Raw genomic sequence first — 27,765 nt, 5'->3', positions numbered from 1 at the left:
TGTTTGCACATGAGTGTGCATGTGCTTGCGCAAGTGCCATGCTGCTGTTTGCTCATGCACACGAACGAGTGTGTGCCCGCACAAGCGCCACGCCACCATTTGCACATGTGCACGAGCGAGTGCTCGTTTGTGCGAGAGACAGCGTGCACTTGTTCGTGCATGCGTATGAGCGTGGGGGGTGCCCCACCTTTCCCAGCCAGTCCGTGGGGTGAGAAAGGTTGGAGACCCCTGCTGTACAGGATAAGGAAGGTAGGAAATGTCAATAGGGATGGGATTTTTTGATTTCTTGGACTCCAAATCCCATTAATTCTCCATTCTCTCTGTTTGACAGACAGACACCTTAAGAAAGGCCTCGACTGGAACACTTTGAAATTAATCTAAGCCTAGCTCAACCCAAGCTTCCTGTTCCTGTCTCAGTGCTACCTGGGTGCTTTCTTTTTTAAAAGGAAGCCCAGCAGACCTAGACCTAGCTCAGCCCCACAGCCTTCCAGGTGAGGCCTTTTTCTCAGGTGAGTCACATTTAGGTGTCTGTAAGGTCTTATCAGGTAGAAGTCCCAGAATGGAGAATTAATGGGATTTGTTTAAAAACAAAAAACAACCAAAAAGCAAAATCTGTTCATTAATTTTTTATAATGCTATTTTTTCTCATTCACTTCCAAATGTAGTATGTAATTTTTTACTTATCTATTTAGCCACTTGTTGTTAAGCCACAAGCTGAAAAATAAATATTTCTACATGGAATTTGCTTCTGTTATGTAGATGAAATGGCTAGGAACAGTCCCACATGTTATGTGATAATCATGTCTTGAGTCAAGTTTCCTCTCTCTGAACATCTGGTGGTGACTATATTTAGGCTCAGATAATAAATGGAAAACATGGAGACCTCCTTAGGCATAACCATGATTGCTTTGTGAATCAGGGATGTAGAATTTGTCATATGTTGTTTACTGTCTTATCACCTAAAAATGAACTGCTCCCTATTGTTTTAGATAGACATTCTTGCTTCTTTTCACTTTATGAACTAAAGATACTATACTGATATACAGTAGTTGCTGTGATATGTCCAGTTCAGATGGACCAAGTAAGATTTTTTTTGGGGGGGGTATGCTGTTACAGGAGAAATCTGTTTGGGCTATTTATCTGATCATTTGTTCTTTTCCATGACATGTATAATTGTTATGTTTCTGAACTGGTAATTGTTGTCTTTGGTTTTAACTGGTTTTGTTGCACCTGCCAGATCCATGTACTCCCAAGGGGCCCATCTCTCAGGAAGGCACACACATTTACTAGGGAAGCATACCTGCTCCCTCATAGCTCAAATCTGTTTTCATTAATCTGGAGGTGGAATATGTACTAATGTCCTTTCACACTTATTTTTAATAAAGGAGCATGTTCTTCCACATCAAAAATATATCTTGCTATGTGCAAATATGTTATGTTTGCTAAGTTTGATTGGTTGTTATGAGAATCAGTTCGGTGGTGACTAGTCATGATCCCTTAACATGTATAGTATATAATAACGGTGTTTCTGCTTTCTTCCAATGCAGAAAACCCAAGATAATCCTATTTTAAGTACTATTTTGCTGAATGTTACACTTTAAGAAACTTTTTTAGTACTCAATAATGCTTTCCTTAATTTTCAGAATTCTGAAATTTACAAGCTGACTTTGGATCAGTATAAAGAAGCGGTCACCAATGCAGAAGATGAGATTAGGTAAGAAACCAATTTTTCTTTCACTGTTGCATAGTTAGTACAGAACACCTAAACTCTCTTTTCCACAGGGTGATGACTCCATGTAGTTGTTTTGTGACATTTTGAAATGTTGTTGTGTATCCCCTTGCAAGCATAATGTATGTGTACATCAGGGTAGGCTACATGTGTCTTCCAGGGGTCCAGCTGCATCCCCCGAAACCACTGGGATCTCCAACCCTCTATACACCCCTCCACATTTTTAAAAAATATACGTTTTTGTTGAGAAAAACACCTTGCGCTATCTAGGGCGCATATAGGAAATGTTGCTGTGTTTTTATGGATCCCAGTACCATTGCCACTATCCCCCAAATTGAAAAATAAAAATCTAAAAATATATTTATTTCTCTACTATAGGGTGCAAAACTACCCCATATTGCCCAAGAAAAATTTTGGGGTGTAGGGAGTATGTGCACGCTTCCAAGGTCTAGGGATGAACATCTTCAGCCCACAGACCAAATGTCAGATCCTTGAGAGGATGCTTGACTCCCTAAGGAGTCCTACAGAGATTTATTTATTTATTTATTTCATTTATATCCCGCCTATCTGATCGACGGACCACTCTAGGCGGCTTACAACAAGGATAAAATAATAGCTAATACAACTTATATAAAAACATATTCAACAGATCGAACGCAAGGAGGGAAAAAAGAGAGGAATCAGAAATTGGCTGGGGGGGGGGAAGGCCTGCCGGAACAGCAATGTTTTTAGTTGTTTTTTGAAAATACCCAGCGAGGGAGCCGCGCGAATATCAGGAGGAAGGTTGTTCCAGAGGCGAGGAGCCACCGCCGAGAAGGCCCGATTTCTTGTCTTTTCCTTCCGGGCCTCCCTCGGCGTTAGGCTCCTCAGCCTCACCTCCTGGCTCGCGCGAGTGATACGGGTAGATCTTGGTGGCAGAAGGCGTTCCACCAAATATCGAGGGCCTAAACCGTTTAGGGCTTTGTATGTAAGCATCAACACTTTGAAGTCGATGCGGCATTGGATGGGCAGCCAGTGCAAAGCGGCCAGGGTGGGTGAGATGTGTTGGAATTTCTTCACCCCACTAAGGAGTCTGGCCGCTGCGTTCTGCACCATCTGAAGTTTCCGCAGCAACCTCAAAGGCAGCCCCACGTAGAGCGCATTACAGTAGTCTAATCTTGAGATTACGAGCGCATGCACCAAAGTGGTGAGCGCCCCAACATCAAGATAGGGCCGCAGCTGGGCTACCCGCCTGAGGTGGTAAAAGGCGGTTCGGACCACCGACGTCACCTGGGATTCCATAGTGAGCGCCGGGTTGAGATGGATCCCCAAGCTGCGGACCCCATCCTTGGCAGGGAGGGTCACCCCCCCAAAGGAGAGGGAGTTTCCCAAGCCCCCGACTGTGGGGGCGCCCACCCTTAGTACCTCCGTCTTGTCCGGGTTCAGCCTCAGCCCGTTCTCCTGCATCCATTGCAGTACGGTCCCCAGGCAGCGCTGAAGGGACAGAACGGCATCACCTGCGGTCGGTGGAAAGGAGATGTAGAGCTGGGTTTAACCAGTTGCTTCCGTGCTTGTGGTTGGGGCATCACCTTTCTATTCCTTAGCCTAGGGGGGACCACACCTCCCCCACTGCCCTGAAAGCAAGCAAGCAAACTCTGATTTTGCACACCACATAAGTTGCATGCTAAGTGGGAACCATGTTTGAGAGCCCTGGGAGACTTCCAGGGGAGTTAACTAATTCCTGAACAAAGCATGCACTCCCTGTATAACATTGCCTTGGTCAGAGGCAGAAGAGGGGTGTGTGTGTGTGTGTGTGTGTGTGTGTGTGTGTGTGTGTGTGTGTGTGCGCGCGCGCGCGTGCGTGCGTGCGCGTGCGTGCGTGCGTGCGTGCGTGCGTGCGCGCATGCTGTTTCTGGCAGCAAAGGAACCATAGATCCCTGGGGACTACAAAGGAAGATGGTGTGGATGTGGATTGCATGTGTCCTTTCTATGTAATGAAGTCTGTTGGCCATGTTTGCTCACTTTTCTTACAAGCAAGGGGATGCTGTAGCTGTGTTATCTTGGATATTGCTGTCTAAAGTAGCCTGTTGTATATTCAAGTAAAAACCTGGAAACCAAAGGCCCATCTTGATCCAGCTTCTGTTTGACGCAGTGTCTGACAAGATCCTTGTCTGGTAAATGAGAAATACAAATTTTCTCATGGTTTCCGTGTGGGAAAATATGTTATTGCACCCAGAGGAGTGTAGATTGTTTTCTCTCTTTCATTTCGTCTGTAGTTAAGGTTTGAGGATCCCTGTACTAAGCTGGGTTTTTATCTAAGAAGGAGTGTATGAGTATTATTGGAGCTCCAGGAAGTCTAATTCATTGCAATCTGTATCTCTCCTGTAAACCAAATAATACCCTTTGATGGTTGTTGTGGGTTTTTCGGGCTGTTTGGCCTTTTAGATTTTTGTTGTTAAAAGGCAGTTGCAGACAACTGCTAGTAGGATGGAAATTTTCTCCTCCTCCTCTTCATCCTGTATCCCTCCATCCTGCCCCACAACCCATTCCACAGAGCTTTCCAACCCTCCAGAACAAGTTTTGAAGGTGGAATAAGTTACAAGAAAGCTGATTCCAGAAGAACTGGAAGAGGAGAAAGCCCTCTTCCAGTTATTCTGATGGAAATACCGGTAATTATGATTGCATAGTGCTATCATTAGATTCCACCCATGATGCGTAATTTTAACAAAAATGGTCATGCTGCATGTTGCAAGCAGCTTTTAATTGACTGAGCCAACTTGCAAAGTGCCCCTATTTGGGACGACTTACATAATGGGACCGATAAGAGTCCAGAATCAGCGGATTGAGTCCTTTTAAGAGGAATATGACATGTCACCTGCTCTGCAGAATAATTGGGACAGGAAAAATGTAGGGCTTTAAATAACAGGACAAGGATTTTAAAATATGTCCTTCACCTGACAGGCAACTAATACAGTGCCCTGTGATGATGGGAAATATGGGAGTAACATGGAAAAATTAAAACCCATTTGTGCTGCTCTACTCTGTATAAGGATGGAGTGAAGAAGGAGGACCCACCAAAAAGCCATTACAGAATCCAGGTGTGAAATCACCAAGGCATGAGTAAGGAGCTTTGTAGTCTCAGGAGTCAGGAAATAATGGATCCAGTGGATATTAGCAGGATGAACATACCGTAGCATTCACAGATGAATGAAGTAACAGGCAATTATCCACTAAAACACAAAGATATGTGATCTCTGAGACTGAGTCGCCCAATAACCCTGGAGGAAGAGAGAAGAAACAGTCAAGGGATGGGCAAGACAATACAGAGGAAAGACACAAGACCACATTCATGGATAAAATTATGATAGGACATTCATGATGAGATATCCAATAGGCAGGCTGTCAAGGGAGTCCAGATGTCATCACTAAACTCAGGATAAGATTAGCACACTTGGATACCATCAGCATAAAAATGACAATGAAAATCCATACTAAAAATTTACTAACTGTAATGGAATACTTTGTGGGGGTAAAAACAAAAATCAAACCTATATGTCTAGTTTGAAATATTAACCACATAATAATAATTTTATAATAATGATCATTCTGTACTTCTAGAGGTGAATGAACATGAACATTGTAGGACAGTTTGAACTTCCAAAAGGTGAGGTATAATTGTTAGGGGAACACCTCCCTGGCCATATGGGTCGAGAAGGCTTTGATGCTTCAGTCCAGGAGTGACCGTCTTCCACTTATTCCAGGTCTGCACAAACCCATATATAAATCTTGAATGTCTGCATGCAAATCTATCAGATTACTGTACTTAAAAACAAACAAAACAAAAAAGGCAATTTTTTGCTCAGTTTTGTTATCATTTATCCCTAGCGAAGATTTTTTTTTTTTTTCAAAACCAGAGGTGGTCAGAAATCAATTCTGATTGTGGTAAAGGGCCACAATTCATGGGAGAGTAAAAGCATCATGATATTGCTCCCCATGCCCCTAGAGGAATGTTTTTGTTCTATAGGGTTTTTTTAAAAATCAAGGCAGGGTTTGGGGTTGGACCAATATTTGATATAATTAGGCATTCTTTGAAAAGTAAAGATTCTTATTAATGACTGCCTGGTTATTTTAGCAATATATGGAATCACTTATGAGAAAGAAGAAGAATAGGTGGCAGCTCCTCCCAGAAACAGCTGTGACATCATCCAGGAGAGTTTGCCCTATTACAGTAGATTCAGCCAACAGCTTAGCAACTGTGGGGAGGGGCATTCCCCCTCAATTTTAGAAAACAATTTTCCCCTCACATTTCCCAATACAGTTTGGTATAGTACCACACCATCATCATTTTGACTTCCTTCTTTTCGTCCGTTCGTTTAGTCGTGTCCGACTCTACGTGACCCCATGGACCAGAGCACGCCAGGACCTCCTATCTTCCACTGCCTCCTGGAGTTGGGTCAAATTCATGTTGGTCGCTTCAATGATGCTGTCCAACCATCTCATCCTCTGTCGTCCCGTTCTCCTCTTGCCTTCACACCTTCCCAACATCAAGGTCTTTTCCAAGGAGTCTTCTCTTCTCATGAGATGGCCAAAGTACTGGAGCCTCAGCTTCAGGATCTGTCCTTCCAGTGAGCACTCAGGGTTGATTTCCTTTAGTATTGATAGGTTTGTTCTCCTTGCAGTCCAGGGGACTCTCAAGAACCTCCTCCAACACCACAATTCGAATTATCAATTATTCGGCGGTCAGCTTTCTTTATGGTCCAGCTCTCACTTCCATACATCACTACAGGAAAAACCATAGCTTTGACTATGCGGACTTTTGTTGGCAAGGTGATGTCTCTGCTTTTTAGGATACTGTCAAGGTTTGTCATCGTTTTCCTCCCAAGAAGCAGGCGTCTTTTAATTTTGTGACTGCTGTCTCCCTCTGCAGTGGTCAGGCACTCCCATTTCTTTAAGAACTTGCCATAATTTGCTGTGGTCCACACAGTCAAAGGCTTTTGCATAGTCAATGAAGCAGAAGTAGATGTTTTTCTGGAACTCTCTGGCTTTCTCCATAATCCAGCGCATGTTAGCAATTTGGTCTCTAGTTCCTCTGCCCCTTCGGAATCCAGCTTGTACTTCTGGGAGTTCTCGGTCCACATACTGCTGAAGCCTGCCTTTGAGGATTTTGAGCATAACCTTGCTAGCGTGGGAAATGAGTGCAATTGTATGGTAGTTGGAGCATTCTTTGGCACCGCCCTTCTTTGGGATTGGGATGTAGATTGATCTTTTCCAGTCCTCTGGCCACTGTTGAGTTTTCCAAACTTGCTGGCATATTGAATGTAGCACCTTAACAGAATCATCTTTTAGGATTTTAAATAGTTCAACTGGAATGTCATCACCTCCACTGACCTTGTTGTTAGCCAGGCTTTCTAAAGCCCACTTGACTTCACTCTCCAGGATGTCTGGCTGCAGGTCAGCAACTGCATTGTCAGGGTTGTCCGGGATATCCAAATCTTTCTGATATAATTCCTCTGTGTACAGTGGTGCCCCGTATAGCGAGGTTAATCCGTTCCGGATTAACCTTCGCTATACGAAAACATCGCTGTGCGGGTAAGGAAAGCCTATTGGAACGCATTAAACTTAGTTTAATGCGTTCCAATAAGCGTCCAAACTTACCCCTCCAGCGATGTTTTCGCGTCCGGCGGCCATTTTGGAGCCGCCGATCAGCTGATCGGCGGCTCCAAAATGGCCGCCGGATGACCCGAAATGGCCCCTATCAGTGTTTTCGCGCCCTCCATAAGCAAGGGGAGGGCGCGAAAACACTGATAGGGGGCATTTCGGGTCATCCGGCGGCCATTTTGGAGCCGCCGATCAGCTGTTCGGCGGCTCCAAAATGGCCGCCGGACGCCCCAATCGTCGCAAAGCGAGTGCGACGATTGGGGCTGATCCGTATACGGATTCTTCGTTAAACGGTGCGCTCGTTAAGCGAGGCACCACTGTATTCTTGCCACCTCTTCTTGATGTCTTCTGCTTCTGTGAGGTCCCTCCCATTTTTGTCCTTTATCATGTTCATCTTTGCACAAAATGTTCCTCTAATATCTCCAATTTTCCTGAACAGATCTCTGGTTTTTCCTTTTCTATTATTTTCCTCTATTTCTTTGCATTGTTCATTTAAGAAGGCACTCTTGTCTCTCCTTGCTATATACCTGAGTAGTCCAGTGGTTTTTCCTACTATCTTCAGTTTAAGCTTGAATTTTGCTATGAGAAGCTGATGATTAGAGCCACAATCAGCTCCAGGTCTTGTTTTTGCTGACTGTATAGAGCTTCTCCATCTTTGGCTGCAGAGAATATAATCAATCTGATTTCGATATTACCCATCTGGTGATTTCCATGTATAGAGTCGCCTCTTGTGTTGTTGGAAAAGAGTGTTTGTGATGACCAGCTTGTTCTCTTGACAAAACTCTATTAGCCTTTGCCCTGATTCATTTTGAACTCCAAGGGCAAACTTCCCTGGTGTTCCTTTTATCTCTCGGCTCCCTACTTTAGCATTCTAGTCCCCTAGAATGAGAAGAACATCTTTCTTTTGTGTCAGTTCTAGAAGGTGTTGTAAATCTCCATAAAATTGTTCAATTTCAGTCTCCTCAGCAATGGTGGTTGGTGCATAAACTTGGATTATTGTGATGTTGAAAGGTCTGGCTTGGATTCGTATTCGTATTGACATCATTCTATCATTTTTGAGATTGTATCCCATTACAGCTTTTCCCACTCTTTTCTTGACTATGAAGGCTACTCCATTCCTTCTACGGGATTCTTGCCCACATAGTAGATATGATAATCATCTGAGCTGAATTCTCCCATTCCTGTCCATTTTAGTTCGCTGATGCCCAGGATGTCGATGTTTATTCTTTCCATCTCCTGTTTGACCACCTCCAGCTTCCCGAGGTTCATAGATCTTACATTCTAGGTTCCTATGCAGTATTTTTCTTTGCACCATTGGACTTTCCTTTCACTTCCAGGCATGTCCGCAGCTGAGCGGCCTTTTGGCTTTGGCCCAACCACTTCATTAGCTCTGGAGCTACCTGTACTTGTCCTCCGCTCTTCTTCAGTAGCATGTTGGACGCCTTTCGACCTGAGGGGCCCATCTTCCAGCGTCATATCTTTTAGCCTTTTGTTTCTGATCATGGGGCGTTCTTGGCAAAGATACTGGAGTGGCATTGCCATTTCCTCCTCCAGGTGGATTGCGTTTAGTCAGAACTTTCCACTATATCCTGTCCGTCCTGGGTGTCCCTGCACGGCATAGCCCATAGCTTCTCTGAGTTACTCAAGCCCCTTCGCCACGACAAGGCAGTAATCCATGAAGGGGACCTGAAGAAATTAGCGATGTGCTAATCTAAGGTGGCTAAGAGTATGAACTGTGGACTATATGCCATCTCTGCTGTGATGTCTGTAGGTTGTCTTCTTAAGCAAGTCACAGTGTACCATTTCTCCTTTAAGGATATTTTGTTCACAACATGGAACAAATGTATGTAAAGTGATTTGAATGGTCAAGGTACTACAGTGGTGCCTCGCAAGACGAATGCCTTGCGGGACGAAAAACCCACAAGACAATTGGTTTTTGCGATCACTTGGTGCCTTGCAGGACGTTTTCTTCTATGGCCGTGCTCCGCAAAATGGTTTTTTCCCCCCGAGACCAATGCCTTGCAAGAGGAAAAAAATTCATTCATCTTGCGAGGTTCGCATAGGGAACCTCGCAAGACTATTTTTTTGCAAGACAGCACATCTCGTGGAACGAATTACATTTGTCTTGCAAGGCACCACTGTACATCAATGTTGAATATTAGTATTAGGCAGCTGTACTATGGTTAAAAATGTTAAGTTTGATTGTAAACATAAATACTAATTTCTGTGCACATGGTTTAGTGAGGAGGGCAAGTTATTTGCCTTGTCCTCCCCATTATGTAATTCTAAGATGGGTTTTCATACGTATCTCTTGACAGGCACAGCTTCTTAGGACAGTAGCATTGTTCATTGTTTCTGAAGCATGGTCAAAGAGGATGCGTCTTCATATTTTGGCATAAACCTCTAAATGCTGAAAAGTAGTAACACAAGAGAAGACATGATATTTAACTTCTCTTATGGCACGATAATACTTTACAAACTTTATTAATACATCACAGTGTGGCTTAGTCAGATTCGTCTCAGCAAATTTAAGAAATGTTTTATACTGGTAAGAGTTATGTGTTCATGTCATGACTTGTTTAGATAGACAGGGAATTGCTGGATATGTTAAGGGATATTTTGTTTGATGATTCTCTAGAATCGTAGTGGCTGGTATCTTGCACCCGTCTGAGATAGCAATCTGCTCCTGCTTGCATAATCATTTAAAACATTACACTTTGATTCATCTGAGACTAGTCAATATCCCTTGGTCCCTCTTACAAAATTTATTTGATCATCTTAATCTTCCTCTTATAGTATAATGAAAAAGTTCAGGAGCAGTTATCACAGTATCATTCATGATGTAACCATTGCCCTCAGAGGACGGTGCTTGACCTCTTAAAATAGTGTGCCTCATTGCATTTACTAAGGCTGAGCTGGTGTGAAAGGATCGGTGAATTTGCCTGTCTGTGTCTCTTGCTCAGTGGAGATTTTGGAACTGCGTCTGATTGTTTGGTCTTTTTAAAAAAAGAATCAAAAGGTTGAAAGGAAATGGGCTTCCTCTCTTTGCCATTCTAGTGTTACCACTTGCTATTACTCATGATGAATTACTAGATGGCAGCTATTTCTTTCTTGAACATACAGTATATACATTAAAGGTGCTTCTGTGGGTTTAGGGGGAGGGTTTGGTCACCTTGCGTTAGACACAGTGTTTTATATGTGTCATTTATATGTGTGCTTGAATAAACTAGAAACAGAAATTTCCATGTAGTGCGCTGCAGTGTCTGCTTCTTGGAAACCAAATGGCAGCATGAGTAGAAGAGGCACAAAATAGTGGAGGCTGTTTCCTTGGTGTTGCTAAGCTTCTTACCATTCATTTTCTCATCCTCTCAACCATCTGCAGCTCTGGCATGAGTGGCCTAGTGCCTTAAAGGACTTTTTATTTCCCCTGAATGAATAATGCTAACCAGTATTTATGACAGCACTTCACCAGTTCAGAGTGTCGTGCAGAACTCCTCTAGCAAGGCCACACAGTAATAATAATAATAATAATAATAATAATAATAATAATAATAATAATAATAATAATAATAATATTCCTTTGAGATTGATGGACAAGTCTGGCCCCTTCATTGAGCAGAGAGGAAATCTGCATAGAAAAAGGGAGCAAAGTGGCCTATGCCCAGCCTCCTAGCAAAGCAGTGATAGGTGGATTGTTCTGTGGTCATATTGAGAAAGAGGTTGTGACCCCTTGATTGTGGCTGATGCTTTCCCCTGCTTTAACATCTGTCATCCATGTTTGTTTTCAATATCATAAGAAGTATTTTCTCTTCCATTATTTCATTTTCTTTCCCAGCTGAATGTTCTCCAATTTCTGTCCTTTTTTCCCTGGCAAAAAGCAGCCTAGCAACAGGAGCCTACTGATCAGAGCTTGGAAGACTAGCAGATTTCCTGTTGCCTTTCTTAATGTGCCCTAGTTGTGTGTATGCCATGTTGGTTTGGATAACTGCCACAAAATGCATTGTCCCTGATTTTACTACAATGGCTGTATTATTTTGTTTGTGCGCACGTGTTAACCCTTGGAGTTGAGGGCTAGGGACTTAGATCTAAACACCCGCCCACCCAAACATATACACATAATGCTGTTTAGCAAACTTTTCACATCACTGATTGCCAACAAAAGAAGCACATAAATAAAAGGCCAGTGCTCTCCACCTTTTACTTCACTCCCTGTCCTTTTCTGAGTGCTCAGGGAGCCATGACGCAGGCTAGGTTTAGAGAAGACAACTTGCTAATCCCCTCCCTGCTACAGCGAATAAAACAGCATTTCATTCCAAGCTCTATTAATGCGCTCGCTCCTGGGATAAAGCAAGACTCCCAAAAGGCAGTGGCCAATTTTTCCCCCCTTCTGCACTGTCTTTGTCTTCTTTTGAGTGTTACATTTAGATTAGCTTCAGAGGATTAAATGTTTTTACAGTTTCTGAATCTATTAAGGGGTGGCAGGGAGGAAGACAGACATGAATAAAGATGCTCCGGCTTAGTGCAGGTATTCTTAATGTATTCTCCAAAAGCTGTTCAAATTTTTATTTCTTTTGTGAAATTTGACTATTTATTATCATTATTAATATTGTTACATGTTGTTAAATGAAAGCTGCAAGAATAAATGTGAACTTACGGCACCTTTCTTCTACAAGGTAATGCTGTACAATCATGATTATACAATTGCGATCATGTTTGGAGGATTAAGAAGTTGTTAAATGATAAAACTGTTGTGAAGCCACAAGCTTTCCTTAGAGACTTGCTTCTTTTTCTTTCCTTTTAATGAAGATCTGAAGCTGCTTACCAAGGGCCCCATTGTTTGCATGCCTATCTGAGGAGGATGCAACTCACTCTGTCCACTTCTTATCAGGGCTCATTTAAAGAATGCCCTTTATCTTATTGTCCCACTAGTAATCGGCCTTGAATCCAAGGCAGCGTTCTCTGGAAAGGCTGCCAGAGAGATTTACTCAATATGGGACCGTATATCTGTGAACTGTTTTAAGTGAAGGTAGGATTTTGTAAGCTTAATAGGCATAGTATTTAAATTTATTTCATTGGAGAATGTGACATGTCGTATGTATCCCCATGGGTTGTGTGCAAAAAGGAAAACTATACTGATATTATCAAAAGATAAAAGGCTTCTTGACTGGCTCTGAAGTCAAAACAGTGAATTACGGCTGATTTCTACAATTGAAAAAAGTACCCACATGTAATTCTGTGATGGATTAAAAGAATGGGGGTGTGTGGGGGAATTCTGTCTGGAATTTTAAAGTCCAAATATGGTAGAGCAGAGAGATAATAATTCAGTTGCATATAAAAATGTTCGATTTTGCATCTAGAAACATATCTTAAATAGAGGCTACCTGCAAGACTTGTTGGATGGATTCTATCAATATGGCATTCTTTCCCTTTCTTAAAAAAGAAGGTTATGTGGTGTTTTGATGCACAACATGACACTAGATGGGGAAAAATCATAAATCAGTGTGAAAGATGCATAGAATAGCAAAGCACCTTACAATAATCATGATTTGTGGTGGTGAGGTTTTCACTAAACAGTGTGGTAAAATTATACTCAGGCACTGCCCAAAGAAAAGATATATTTATGAAAATAGTGTTAAGATAATGGAGCATGGAGTGATGGAAAGCATATAATACATTCTTTTTCTCCTTCTTTTAGATTAGGTGAATGAACTCTAATGTGGATAGCTGTGAACTATAACCGTCATGCTTAGTTTTATTTCTGTAGTGCTTAAATCTAATCGCTGTATGAATGCCAAGTACTCATATTTTAATGTACAAAACAATTTAAAATTGTACAAGGGATGTGAGATATTGTTACTTATCATGGCAATATCCAGTAGGTATGTGTGTGACTTGAATCAAAATGTAATGGAATATATTATAAAGTAATATTGATTACCCTTTCAATGGCTAGTTTCTGCTTTTTCTTAGCATTGTAGACTAAAGTGCTGTGGAATCCCCTGCCCTCAAACACACACAACATTGGTTTTGTCAGACATAGTGGATGTGTATACAAAAGTAATGTCTGTGTGTTGCAGGTAGGGTAGAGTAATTTCTGACCCATGAAAGCTTGTGTCACTGTATTTTGCATCCTCATGATGACAGAGGGTATTTGTTTATTTACGTATTTGTTTGTTTTTGTTGAAAGACAACATTGTATTTCAATATTGTACACTGCCTTGGGTCCTTTTTAAGGAAAAGGTCCATAAAAAGGACCCAAGGCAGCTTACAACATTGAAAGATAATATTTCAAGCTGAAAACAATAGTAAAGCTAAAATAATAAGTATGCAATTACTAAAAAGGAATAAATAAGTACCACTCTGAGAAATACTAAACACAAGTAGTACTAAAGACCCAGTCAGAGCAGTAATGCATAACATTTAAATGTCACTCATGTAAACAACCATGTAGCTGGTCACTCATGTAGACAATCGCTGAAAGCTTGCCTAAGAGAAAGGTTTTTGCCTACTTTTAGAAGGATAGCAAAAATGGGCCCAGTCTGGCCTCCTGTGGGAGTGACTTCAGCCGCCTAGAGTGGTCTATTAGGCCAGATAGGCGGGGCATGAACTAAATAAATAAATAAATAAATAAATAAATAAATAAATAAATAAATAAATAAATAAATAAATAAATAAATAAATAAATAAATAAAGAAAGAAAGTTCTAAAGTATGGGAGTAGCAACAGAGAAGACCCACTCGTTTCTCTCCATCAGATGCACCTGGGAAGGTGGTTTCCCTCACATGATGATCTTAACACCTGAGCTGGCTCATTGTGGGGGGCATGGTGTTTGAGATAGTTTGGTCCAAGGCAGTTTAGGGCTTTATAGGTTAAAACCAGCACTTTGAATTGTGCCCAGAAACTGATCGGCAGCCAGTGGAGCTGGTGTAACAGTGGGGTTATGTCAGCAATCTGGTTGCTGCATTTCAGACCTGGTGAAGTTTCTTGACACTTTCCATCAGCAGACCCACATGGAGCACATTACAGTAATCTAGGTGGAAAGTAAGTAGACTGTGGGTGACAATGGCCTCTCAGATCTCTCTGGAAACGGATGTAGCTGATGTACTAGTTTTAATTATGCAAATGCACTTCTGGCCATTGTTGGGGTTCGGGGTTGTCCAGGCTCAGAGTTGAATCCAGGAGCACCCCTAAGCTGTGCACCTCTGTTTTCAGAGGAAGTATAACTCCATCCACTTCAGGTTGCATCCCTGTTCCTTGATCTGCCTTTCAATTGACCAGAAGCACCTCTGTCTTGTCTGGATTAAGTTTCAGTTTATTTACCCTCATCCAATCCATTAGTGATACCAAACACTGATTTAGAGCCAAAACAGCTTCATTGTATTTAGGAGCAAGGAGAGGTAGAATTGGTTGTTGTGGGCATACTGATGACACCAAACCCCAAAACCCGGGACAGTCTCTCCAGCTGTTTCTTGTAAATGTTAAATAACATAGGGAACAGAACAAAACCCTGAGAGACCCACAGGTCAGCGGTCAGAGTATCAAACAGGAATCCCCCAGCACCACCTTCTCAATTCTCTCCTCCATGAATGACTGGAGTCACTATAAGTTCTTTGACCTTAAAATGACAGCTTCCTTTCTGGACTCCATACCTCCTGGGGATGTTGTGAATTGCTTGGAAGTGAGGAAAGTACAAAGCTAACACGAAAGGGGTTGAACCCAATGTTACTCCTATCAGCTGAAGTGAATGGAGGAGTAGTCACAGCTAACCTACGTCTCATATATCCCTTCCCCCCTCCCCCTCAACTCTTTCTTTCCTTCTGTCTGTAAAATATTTCTATCCTGCCTTTCTCCTCAAGAGGTGGCTTATAATAAACTTACACCAGCACCCAAGGTGGCTTAAGAACAATATTAAAATCTAAAAACTAACACGTTATTACCACATCAAATTAAAAACTAGGATACCAAAAAGTTTAAAACTGTCCTTAAAATGTGTGTGTGTGTGTGTGTGTGTGTGTGTGTGTGTGTGTGTGTGTAAAACACATACAACACACAAACACATGCATGCACACACACACATGCACATACACACAGAGAGAGCAGCCCTATTATTAAGAACCCCTCCTTTGAGTAAAAGCCTGCTTATGGAAAGACAGCAGAGAGGGAGGCAGCATGGCTTCCAGTGGGAGGGAGTTCCACATCATGTTTTAGATGTTTTCTCCCCACTGGGTGAGATTATGAAGATTTTTAAACATTTTTGAACTTTTTTTACAAAAGAATCTTAGAAATGTTTTTGTGCAAAATACAAGATGTTTGCACAAAATACAAAACCTTGTATTTCACACAAAAAATATAATTTCATCCAAAATACAAGGAGATTATTTAGATGAAATATTTTCCTTCCAAGAAAACACAAGTATCGTGTGTGTGAAAGAAAAGGAAAACCCTTTTAGATTTTTAAAATGTCTTTTTGTTTATTTGTTTGCTAAAATGTGCCAGTAGTTGACAGTTTTTTCAGTGGGATTTTTGGATGTTAAAAATCCCTTTTTTTGTATAAGATGAGAAAAATTGTATTTGTTACATCCTTATGGCTAACATTGGATTTGGCATAATAATTCTTTTTAAAAAGCAAATTTAGGTGGTGAGTGGGATTGTAGTCAAAATAAGGAAAAAACCTTCGGATTACTTAGGGAATTCCTAAGGGGTGCAGAAATACAAAAAAGAACAAAACTCTAGAACTAAGGAGCACCTCAGTGAGAACAGAATATGCCCAAGTATCAGCTTATAAATTACAGCAACAATAACAGAAATGAGTATGATTATAAAGACTAATTATGTAAGGAAATTGAAATCTGTATAGTACTGAGTGTTGTCTTGTAATATATAAAATCAGTTTTAATTGGGGGAGGAAGACCCGGTTCAGTTCTTAATATGAGCCATCCACTCTTGACAGGGCAAGGGTAGTAAGTGAGATCCAAATGTTTGTAATAGCACTGCTCAGCCCTTGGAAACTCAATGTTATGTCTTGCTTTAAAGAGTCAATACCGCCCATGTTTGGTCTTCCTCTATTCCTGCTGCATTCAACTTTTCCAGAATTTTTCGCTCTCCAGCTTTCAAAGTCACACATAATAATATGGAATATAATAGTGGGATGTTCTTGGCCTTTTAAAAAAATTGTATATTTTAATTAAAACAGAAAACAAATACAAAAATAAAAATAATAGTGCTTACTATACACTAAATCCTACAGTGCACCCCATACCCACGGGACCCCATTGAACAATATTTTTATTACAAACTTCCTTTCCAAAATTGTATAGATTGTTGTTTAGAGGCTTTCCCCTTTCCTTTCACTAAAACAAATTCAACAAATCTACTCCAAATATCATAAAAATATTGGAACTTATTTCCCCTCTTTTCATCTTGAGTTCAGTAGTCAATTTATCATTTAATGCAATGTCCCATACTTCACCATACCAATCTTCTAATTTAATATCATTTTTGTTTTTCCAAAACCTAGCTATTAATATTCTAGTACTTGTCATAAAGTTAATAATAAGTTCATTCTAATAATACCTCTCATTTTCCACCAATCCAGGTGAGGCAGTTTCTGTGCTGAACTCTTGTCTGGACCTGATAATAGACTGGATGAGGGTTAATAAATTGAAACTCAATCTAGACAAGACGGAAGTGCTGTTAGTGGGTGCTTTACCGGACAGGCTGGGGGGCCATTTCCCTGCCCTGAATTGGGTTACACTCCCCCTAAGGGACAGGGTCCGCAGCTTGGGGGTGCTCCTGGACCCCCAGTCTAACACTGGAAGCCCAGGTGGACTCAGTGGCCAGGGACACCTTCCTTCACCTGCGGAATTTATACCAGCTGCGGTCCTACCTGGATGAGTGGAGTCGCATGACAGTTACACACGCACTGGTAACATCCCGTATAGATTGCTGTATTGCGCTCTATGTGGGGCTGCCTTTGAAGACAGTCCAGTAACTGCAACCGGTCCAGAATCGAGCTGTGCAGCTGCTAAGTGGTGGGGCCGCTAGGGAACATATTAAGCCGATTCTGTTTAAGTTACATTGGCTACCAGTTGCTGCCCGGGCCCATTCTAAGTGCTTGTTTTGACATACAAAGCCCTAAATGGCTTGGGCCCTGGATACCTGAAGGACCGCCTCCTTCCATATGAACCTACTTGGCAGTTAAGATCTAGCCAGGGGGCCAGTTTGAAAGAGCTGTCCCTTAAGGAGGTAAGAGGAACGCCTTGTAGACAAAGGGCCTTTTCGGCAGCTGCCCCCAGACTATGGAATGCCCTCTCATCTGAGATTCGTCCGGTGCTGACGCTGATGACGTTTCGGCGCCAGGTCAAAACCTTCCTGTTCCAGACGTCTTTTAATTGAAATAATATTATATATATTTATATATATTTTAATTGTTCTGAATTTTTATTGTATTTTATTTGTATTGTAAGCCGGCCAGAGACCTTTGGGTAGTGTGGGTGGCATATAAATAAAATAAATAAAATAAAATATATACATATACATATACACATACATATACATATACATATACATATATATATATAATCAAGAAAGATCTAGCTTATCAAAAATCGACAAAAAAGCAGTTTTAGAGTTAAATTCAATATCTTTACCAAATATATCACATATCTCCTTAAAAATCACTTTCCAAATTTCTTAACCAATTTGCAGTCTCACCACATATGATAATACATGCCAATTTGTTCATCACATTTCCAACAAACTTTAGAGTAATCTGAATTTATTATATTCAATTTCACAGGAGTCAAACACTTGTTTAAACAGATTTTTAATTTTTTCCCTTTATTCTTATCATTAACCTTAAAACTCTCATCCTCCACATTTTTATCCAATCCTCTATTTTAATTTCTGTCTTTAAATCATTTTCCCAAATTAATTTCAAACCTTCTGCTCCCCTCTCTTTTTCTTGTTCCGAAATTATATTATATAATCTACTTGCTACTCCCTCATCAAAGTATCTTTCTGCATATCCTCATGTGATGATAGAAATTGTTCGTACTTAGTGCATTCTCTACATTTACCGTTAGTTTTCAACCATTCATTTGTCCAAGTGTGTAACTGAATATAATTTGTTCTTGGCCCTGATCATCATTGACACATCACTACATCTTCACTGCTGACTTTTTGAGTGTACAGTATTTTTCTGGTTTCTTGGCGACAGTCTTCATTTGAACCAGGGTTTACAACATTTTTAACAATTTTTGTTTCTTAATTGTTAACATTATAATTGTGTAGTTCTGCAGTGTCTTCCTAATGTTCAATTGCAGTCCTGCTTTAGCATTTTCTTCTTTCATTTTCACCTGAAGTCATTTCACTTCATTACATATATTGCTTCTGCCAGTAATATTGTGTCGCTCACATATCTTAAATTATTGATGTTACTTCCACAGAAGCACATTACAGTAATTGAAACTGGATGTTTTTAAGGGGGCAACCACATTGGGCATTTATCTGCAATTTGTATTGGACTCAGCACAGATAATTTTGAATTAAAACTAGAGATGGGAGTATTTGTATACGAATATCCCCATACAGATGGAAATAATGAGGGTCCAGCCCCATGGGGCAGGTCTGTCCACTCACGATTTTGCTGCTGGCGTGAGCTCGTCAGACCTTCCTATTCCACCGTTGTCCACAATCAGTTACCCAGTCCTGGCAGGAGGTGGGATGACAAGCCTCTCGGATAGGTCGGAAAGTGGCTAATACATTGTGGAGAAATGTACAGTAGAAAGCAGCGAAATCGTGAGTGGACAGCCCAGCCCTCATTATTTCCACCTGTGCAGGGATATTTGTATTCATATATGAATACCCCCATCTCTAATTAAAACCCATTTTACATGATGTAAAATGAAATGTGGGAAAACCCATTGCAGAATTCTCTCTTTTAAGCAGGAAGTCATCTTGTTTTGTTCAGCTGGCAGGGTGGTTTAAATTTCTTCCAGTTAAATTAACATTGTTTTTGTTGGTTTTCTGACCACTGTGATTGTACGATCCAGGGCATTTGTGGCCATACCAGTTCCCCTCAACTGCATGCCTTGTTTCCAAAACTTTTTTTTAAACTTTTAATATTTCAGCTGGAACACACTATCACTAGGGCAGTTAGGAGAACAATAAAAAAGAGGAGGGGAAGGAAATTGCCAGTTTGTAACTGGTTAGCACCTTAGGGGATCTTCTTGTTTAAAGTTTCCTGCAAACCAAATTCTCAGCTTCTCACCCTGCTGACGCCTGCAAATAGTATGGATCACTATAGTGATTTCAGTTGGCGAAATTCAATTTCTACAATTGTGAATCACAGTTGACCAGACCATATTTTCCCCTGTGTATATTCAAATCCTATGTTGCATATCTTTGTTATTAACATGCGATGTGATTATTAACATGCGATATGAGTGTTTCATTGGTAATTGATAGACAGGAAAAATGATTTTTTTCAGAGACAGTATCAGTTTGAGATCTCTTTCAGTCAGAGACAGTTTAACAAGATTTTCTGCTGAGCAACTTGCATGTGCAATTTTATTTAAAGTACTGTAGTATTATAAGATTTCACATTACATTGTGAACATGCAGATTCCTTGTTTGTGTTTTGACTATGTCCAGGATATTTAAGTTTGCCATCTAATTAGGACCTATTAGGACCATATAATCTCTACTAGGAGTATTATTTCCACATAGAGAATTCCTTTTTATAAGTAGAAAGCATATAAAATTGTTATTTCACAATAGGTCTAAGTATAAGAAAGAATCAATACTAGAAAATATTTAAATACTGTTATTACCAGTCCGTATAGCGCATTTGATACTTTTAGCTCAAACTTTATGACTTTGTAAAAAAAATCTAATCTATACAGCCAAGTTGACAAATGCTTTTAAAGATTTTTATAGTAAATGGAGAGGATAAGATTCTTTTATATCAACACAAGTGAAACCATCACTTTGGGGTTTGACAATAAATTCACAATTGCATTACACTGCTTGCTAACTCACACACTAAGTTAGCATACTTTGTGAAGAAAATTGAATTCACTTACAGATCGAATGGACAAGCATAGATCAGGATCAGCAGAAATTACTGTTTGAGTGACTGAATGAGAAAAAAAATCTCCTAGAAATTGAATCCTTAAAAAAAAATCCAGTAGTAAGTTGCAACTAGAGTAGTCCCATTTCACTTAAAGGAACTTATGGAGGAGTTTACTCATTGGATCCCCACTGATTCAGTGCGCCTACTTTAGTTGCATTTTGCTATTGGATTTCAGCCCCTGTATGGTGACTTCTGCTGCCCATATTTGTACCTTTGCTTTTGCCTATATACCTGCTCTTAACATCATCCCAATTTCTTTAAAAAAGGTAAGCTAACACATTTAATAGGCTGGCATGGAAGGAGAATGTATGGAATTACGGGTTTGTTTAATAGCTGCCAACCCAGGAAAAATAGAAGATAAATTAAATGATACAACCATAAATTAGCTTCAGAAAAGGGAAATCCATTATTCCATAAAGCAAACAGTAAGAACCTCTGGTCCACTAAGATACCTTATAAGCTCTGAATAATTCTGTCTGATTTGTATCAAAGATATAACAGGAGAGGTCTTGTGAATTTATTTCTTGTTGCTTTAGGTAAGATTTGGAACAGCAAGTGTCTCTAAACTGGCATGGGAAGCAGTCCTGAAAATGACTTTTATAGATAAACAATGGAATGATCTATAGTCTTCCCCACATCGTCAGCCAGTTTCAACCCATATGAAATATATTACATTGAAAACAATGCACAGATGGTATCTGTGTTCAACACAGTTGACTTTTACTGACAGTAACTTGTCTTCATTGTATTGGGAAGGATGCAAGAAGATGAATACATTTGTCCATACGTGCTTGGAATCCCAACAGCAGCTTGACAGAGAATGATTAACTTTTTGAAACATATGAAAGGGCAGTATGTAGAAATTGAGGAGAATTGATGTTATGGTACCTATTTTCAAGGCCAATGAAAAATACCTATATTAGGAATTAATTTCAGTGATACAAACCAGTAACTTCATTTCTTTTTTCAAATACATCGAAGTATAGACCAGCTCAACAGTTGTCTGAAATTTTCAGAAAACATTGTACAGATAAGATACTGTAGTAGAAACATAGAAAATAAATGTACGTGGGGACTGTGTTTCTTTGTGGTCTCTGTGATTCGCAAATATAGGTTTCCCTTGTGCCTGCACAGCATATTCAGAACATTCGAGAGCCTTTAAAAAACTTTCTAATGCCTCTTCTTCTCACTCTGCATATCCCCCTCCTCATCTCTTATCCTCAGTTTCCTTTAGCCACCACTGAGGAAACACCTGTGGAGCTTTTAGAACCTTGATATAAGTGCTTTTCTCTTGTATATACTTATCTCTATTTAACCTTACTTGTTCCAGTTCTCTGTCTATGGTTCTTTCTCCCTAAGAAAGAAAGAAAGAAAGAAAGAAAGAAAGAAAGAAAGAAAGTTATTTCTATTCATCTATCAAACACCCAAAATCTATCCATGCGATGTTCATACAAACAACCCCAACTCAGCATCCAGGTAACAACAGAAAGAAGTCTTACAGGCTGGGGGATTCACTGCTTGAATCATCAGATCCATGCCCTGTGATCCAGAGGAGAGATAAGACTTCACACGAACAAACTCAAAATGTTAATAATAAAAACCTTCAAGACATTTGAAACAGTGGTCATTGAAAGACTAGTACAAATCGTCACAGATAACTCTACCGTGATGTACTGTATAAACAAACGTGGAGAAACACACTCATCATCAATTTTCTACCTCACAATACATTAAGCAGCACACTTTGCTTTTAATGGGAATAGTGTGTTGAGAGTCATGTTCTCCCTATATCCATACATGTAGTGGAAAGGACATCCAGATAGCCAATCATATGAGTAGACAGAAATATCAGCTTCATGAATGAAAATTGTCCCAAACCATATTTGAGGATATTGTCATCATTCGTCATTGTCATCTTTTAGTCGTGTCCGACTCTTCGTGACCCCATGGACCAGAGCACGCCAGGCCCTCCTGTCTTCCACTGCCTCCCGGAGTTGTCAGATTCATGTTGGTAGCTTTGATGACACTGTCCAACCATCTCATCCTCTGTCGTCCCCTTCTCCTCTTGCCTTCACACTTTCCTAACATCAAGGTCTTTTCCAGGGAGTCTTCTTTTCTCATGAGATGGCCAAAGTATTGGAGCCTCAGCTTCAGGATCTGTCCTTCTAATGAGCACTCAGGGTTGATTTCCTTTAGAATTGATAGGTTTGTTCTCCTTGCAGTCCAGAGGACTCTCAAGAGCCTCCTCCAGCACCACAATTCAAAAGCATCAACACCTTCTGCTTATGGGCCAGTCATGGTCGAGGTTCTTGGTGATGCATTCACAATCAAGTGGACAGGGAGGCTAGCATATGCCTTCCCACCAATTCCACTTCTCCATAGAGTAGAAGTAAAACTTCACCAAGAAAGGGTGAATGTGATATTCATTGCTTGCTTAGGTGAATCCTTGCAGCAGTCATCACCACACACTGTTTTATGCTTCTTGCTGCAGTTAAAGCAAAAGGGCTTGACACATTCATCTATTAAAGTCTTCAGCCTTCAGGTATGCCTGCAGCTCAATTCTTTACGAACCCAACCTTTAAAAGATATTTGAAAGGACTGGTGAACATCTACCTTGATGTGCCACAATTGTCACTAGCATTAGTGCTTAACCAGCTAATGAAACTGCCATTCAAGCCAGTGGCGATGGCGGATCTGAGACATCTGACATATAAAACAACATTCTTAGTGATGATAGCATCAGTAAGGAGGGCACATTCATAAGGTTTAGCCTTCTACACCTCAAGAACAAAACAATTCCAGAAGTCTTCAAAGCTGTTTATTAGTTACCAAAGGACCAAAGAAAAGAAAGCCTGGCATGCCCCAACACATCTAATTTGACTGTGAGTGTAATTCCTCTACCCCATCAGTTTCCTGTCATTGAAAGGCCATTCTACCATAGCTATTGCTGTCTCCATAGCATTCCTAAAGGAGGTTCATGTCTCAGAATCTGCAAAACAGCAACATGGTCCCAGCCTTTGTCCTTCATTAAACATTACAGATTGGATGGGAGGGCGAAACTCAGTGCTTTGTTTGGCAGACCAATCACCTCCTCTGTATTGGCATGGCATTCCACCAGCCAGTAAATGAGCTTATCAGTCACCCTTAGGTGTGAATCACAGAGACCATGAAAAAGCAAAGCAAAGCAAAATCTGCTGCTTATATACTTCTCCATAGTGTTCAAAGGACTCCCTGGGTGGTTCGCAATTTAATTATGCAGGCCATACATTACCCTCCCGAGCAACCTGAGTACCTGATTTACTGACCTTGGAAGAATGACAGGTTTCTTATTTGCAACTGTTTTTCTTTGAGTGGTCATATGTGAATTCAAACAACCCACCCACCCTACCCTTATTCTCCCACACAGAAGGTTTTTTCAGTGGTGGTGTACTGGGAGAAATGAGAATAAAAAGTGGGGAGCATCCATATTGGGAAGAATAGACTTACATTTTTCTTCAGGTTCTGGAATGTTCCAAAGATGCTCACAAAAACATAGGGAAAAACTATGTATGAATTCACAGATGACCATTTGAAGAACTACAGATAAGTAGCTTGTCCGTTTTAAAGCAGATTATATGCAACTTGTCCCTTAAAACAGCCACAGTGCCAGAGGATTGGAGGATAGCACGTGTCACACCAATTTTTAAAAAGGGAAGGGGAGGGACCTGAGAACTACAGGCCAGTTAGCCTAAGGTCTGTTCCAGGGAAGGTGGTGGAAAGCCTCATCCAAGATAAAATCTTAAAACACAGAGAAGAACAAGCCTTGTTGAGGGAAAATCAGCATGGCTTCTGTAAGGGTAAGTCTTTCCTCACAAACGTTTTAGAATTCTTTAAAAAGGTTAACAGGCATGTGGATGCAGGCAAATCAGTAGATATTTTCTATCTGGATTTTCAGAAGGTGTTTGACGTGGTCCCTAACCAAAGGCAACTGAGAAAATTCCTAAGTCAGGGGATAAGAGGGCAGGTCATTTTATGGATTGAGAATTGGTTGAGGACCAGGAAGCAGGGAGTAGGAGTCAATGGGCAATTTTCACAGTGGAGAGAGGTGAAAAGCAGTGTGCCTCAGGGATCTGTCCTGGGACCAGTGTTTTTCAACCTCTTCATAAATGACCTGGAGACAGGGATAAGCAGTGAGGTGGCCAAGTTTGCAGATAACACGAAACTTTTCCGGGTGGTAAAGACCAGAAGGGATTGTGAAGAGCTGGAGAAGGATCACTCCAAACTGGGAGAAAAGGCGGCAAAATGGCAAATGCACTTCAATATAAGAAAATGTAAAGTAATGCACATTTGGGGGGGGGGGAATCAAAACTTTAGTTATCAGCTGATGGGTTCTGAGCTATCTATGACAGATCAGGAAAGAGACCTTGGTGTGCTGGTGAACAGCTCAATGAAAGTGTCAACCCAGTGTGCGACAGTAGTGAAGAAGACAAATTTGATGCTTGATATCATTTAAAAGGGGATTGACAATAAAACAGCCAACATTATAATGCCATTGTGCAAAATGCTAGTAGGGCCACACCTGGAGTTTTGCGTTCAGTTCATGTCGCTGCACCTCATAAAAGACATAGTAAAACTGGAAAAGGTGCAGAAGAGAGCGACTAAAATGATGCCTGGGCTGGGGCACTTCTCTTATGAGGAAAGGCTATAGTGTTTGGGGTTCTTTAATCAAAAAGGCACCTGAAGAGGGACATGATTGAGATATAGAAAATTATGCAGGGGATGGATGAAGTGGATAGAGGGAAGCTCTTTTCTCTCACACGTAATACCAGAACCAGGAAACATCCACTCCAGTTGGGTGTTGGGAGAGTGAGAACAGAAAAAATAAAATAATTCTTGACCCAGCATGTTGTTAGTCTGTGGAACACCTTGCCACAGGATGTGGTGATGGCATCTGGTCTAGATGCCTTTAAGAGGGGGTTGGACAGATTTCTAGAGGAGAAGTCTGTTGCAGGTTACAAGCCATGATGGGGATATATAATCTCCAGGCTTAAAAGGAAGGTTCCTCAAAATGTCAAATGCAGGAGAGTGGTATCAGAAGACAGGTATCTACTGGTAGTTTATTATTATATATTTATTTAACTTGTATGCCGTCAACTCTACCCAAAGGTCTCTGCACATCTTATAACAAAATACAATAAAAAGATAAAACAATACAATTAAAATGGTTGTCTCATTTGCTCCCAGGTTAATCTGGTGAGGCCACTGTGAGATACAGGAAGCTGGACTAGATGGGCCCTTGCTCTGATCCAGCTGGGCTCCTCTTATGTTCGTATGTTTGATTATATGTGTTAATCTACAAAAATTGTTAATCTGATTAGACAACTGCAATGTGGACGGGAGAAATAGTTTCTTTACTTCTAAGTCTTTAGTTAGACTCTACTTTGCCTGTTATTTTTCTGTTCCCCCTCCATATTGTGTTTTAGATAACAATGAGATGGAGAAACAAGTAAGAAGGATGCTTTATTTTAATGACATATACATGGGAATGTTTGTTTTTAGTTGTTGTTTCTTAATGCTAAATATAATCCAGTCACTCTTCTCAGAAACGCTTCTTAATCTTTAAACAGGCACTGCTGAACATTTCTTGAAAACATGCTGCTACTAAACTGCCAGATTTTCCTCCTACGCTGTTACGTGCCCTGACACCTGCTAATATCGTGAACATTATCATCTCAGATGGTTGAGAATTGCCCTCACAGTGTTTATGTTATTGATATGATTTGGGTTGTAGGTTACAGCTGTAGATTGCAGACAACGGAAAGTGTGATTATTATATTGTTCAAGATATTCATATTTGCAACCATGGTTTGAGACTGTTCGGAACATTTTTAGCTATAACTTTAATGTCTTCTCAGCTAGAATTAAACTTTATTCATATATTTTCTTAACTATTTCTAAAGTGCTCTATCTAAGCAGCTCTTAGGGCAGGATGCCATCAATAAAATTGTTGTTGTTGTTTAGTCGTTAAGTCATATCTGGCTCTTTGTGATCCTATGGACCAGAGCACTCCAGGCTCTCCTGTCTTCCACTGCCTCCCGGAGTTGGGTCAAATATAAGTATTTCTATTATAAATAGGCAGGTATATTCATGTAGTATAAGCTGCTTGCTACAATGTGTAGTATACAATTTATATTGTATGTAGTATAAATATATAACTGTTTAAGCCACAAGAACCTTCTTCACTCCAATAAATAAATAAAATAATAAAACATAGAACACATTGTGGAAGAATCATATCTGTTGGGAGGCAAATTCTGCTAAATATGGCCCTACCAAGAAATTCCTGGCTTGTGTGGCTGATAATTTTCTCCTACTATAAGTGGAGGAAGAAACTAGAGGACTAGCTATCCTTGATTTGATTCTAACCAATAGAAATGACTTGGTCAAAGAAGTAGCAGGAAGAGGAGCTCTGGGAGAAAGTGAGTCCTGGAAGCACTAGGAGGCATGGAAGTGATGTGAACCACTGTCCTGTTGGCTTTCCATTGAGTGTGAGTCTCAGCAGCACTCGCACAAACATTTCCATTGTGCCACTGAGGAGCTCCTTAAAGAAACCCACCTCCGTTTGCAAAGTGGCAATGGTTGTGCAAGTGATGTGATCCTGTGTTATTGTATTGCTGAGTCTTTGCACTTAGTGGAAAGTGAATAGGGTATTGGCCATGGTAATTATTGTGCAGCCCCCTCCCAAGAGAGGGAGAGAGCTACCTACACAATTAATTAGTGGAGATCTTCTTGCAGGATAGGCATACTGAAGATAGATGTTTGTTTGTTTGTTTGTTTGTTTAGAATCATGAGAGAGGTAAGCAGACCAGCTATGATCACATGAAAGCAGGAAACCAGCAGCTCTAGTCTTAGTGAGTTCAAGAACCTAACAGCTGGACAGTTAGTGGTATTTGGTTTGCTTGGGTGTTTTGTAAATATATATATTTATATATATTTATCTCATAAATATACATATTTATGAGATTATGTGCTGTGGTTTTATTATTATTATTATTATTATTATTATTATTATTATTATTATTATTATTATTAGTAGTAGTAGTAGTAGTAGTAGTAGTAGTAGTAGTAGTAGTATCAGTATCAGTATCAGTATCAGTATCAGTATCAGTATTAGTATTATTGGTTGTGTGGAGATTTGGAATTTTACTCTGGTTGGATTGTGTTCCCCTGGAGGAGGGACGTTTTTCATTTCTGGGTTTCCAAAGCTACTTCTAATGGATTGAAA

At 40.4% G+C, this 27,765-nt stretch overlaps 1 protein-coding gene across 4 annotated transcripts in view; it reads left to right on the top strand.

Annotated features, from left to right (window-relative positions):
• Nucleotides 1-27,765, top strand: part of CHCHD6 (coiled-coil-helix-coiled-coil-helix domain containing 6) — a 341,446-nt gene that overhangs the window by 194,743 nt on the left and 118,938 nt on the right. For all 4 annotated transcript variants that reach the window (XM_072989551.2, XM_072989552.2, XM_072989553.2 and 1 more), the window contains one exon: nt 1,644-1,714. In XM_072989551.2, the coding sequence (XP_072845652.2) occupies nt 1,644-1,714 (71 nt within the window). The remainder of the gene's footprint in view (nt 1-1,643; nt 1,715-27,765) is intronic.

Source organism: Pogona vitticeps, chromosome 2 (genome assembly GCF_051106095.1).
Source record: "Pogona vitticeps strain Pit_001003342236 chromosome 2, PviZW2.1, whole genome shotgun sequence".
In the NCBI taxonomy this organism is placed as follows: domain Eukaryota; kingdom Metazoa; phylum Chordata; class Lepidosauria; order Squamata; family Agamidae; genus Pogona; species Pogona vitticeps.
The sequence above is the reverse complement of the archived record's forward strand: the minus strand, read 5'-3'. Positions and strand labels throughout refer to the sequence as shown.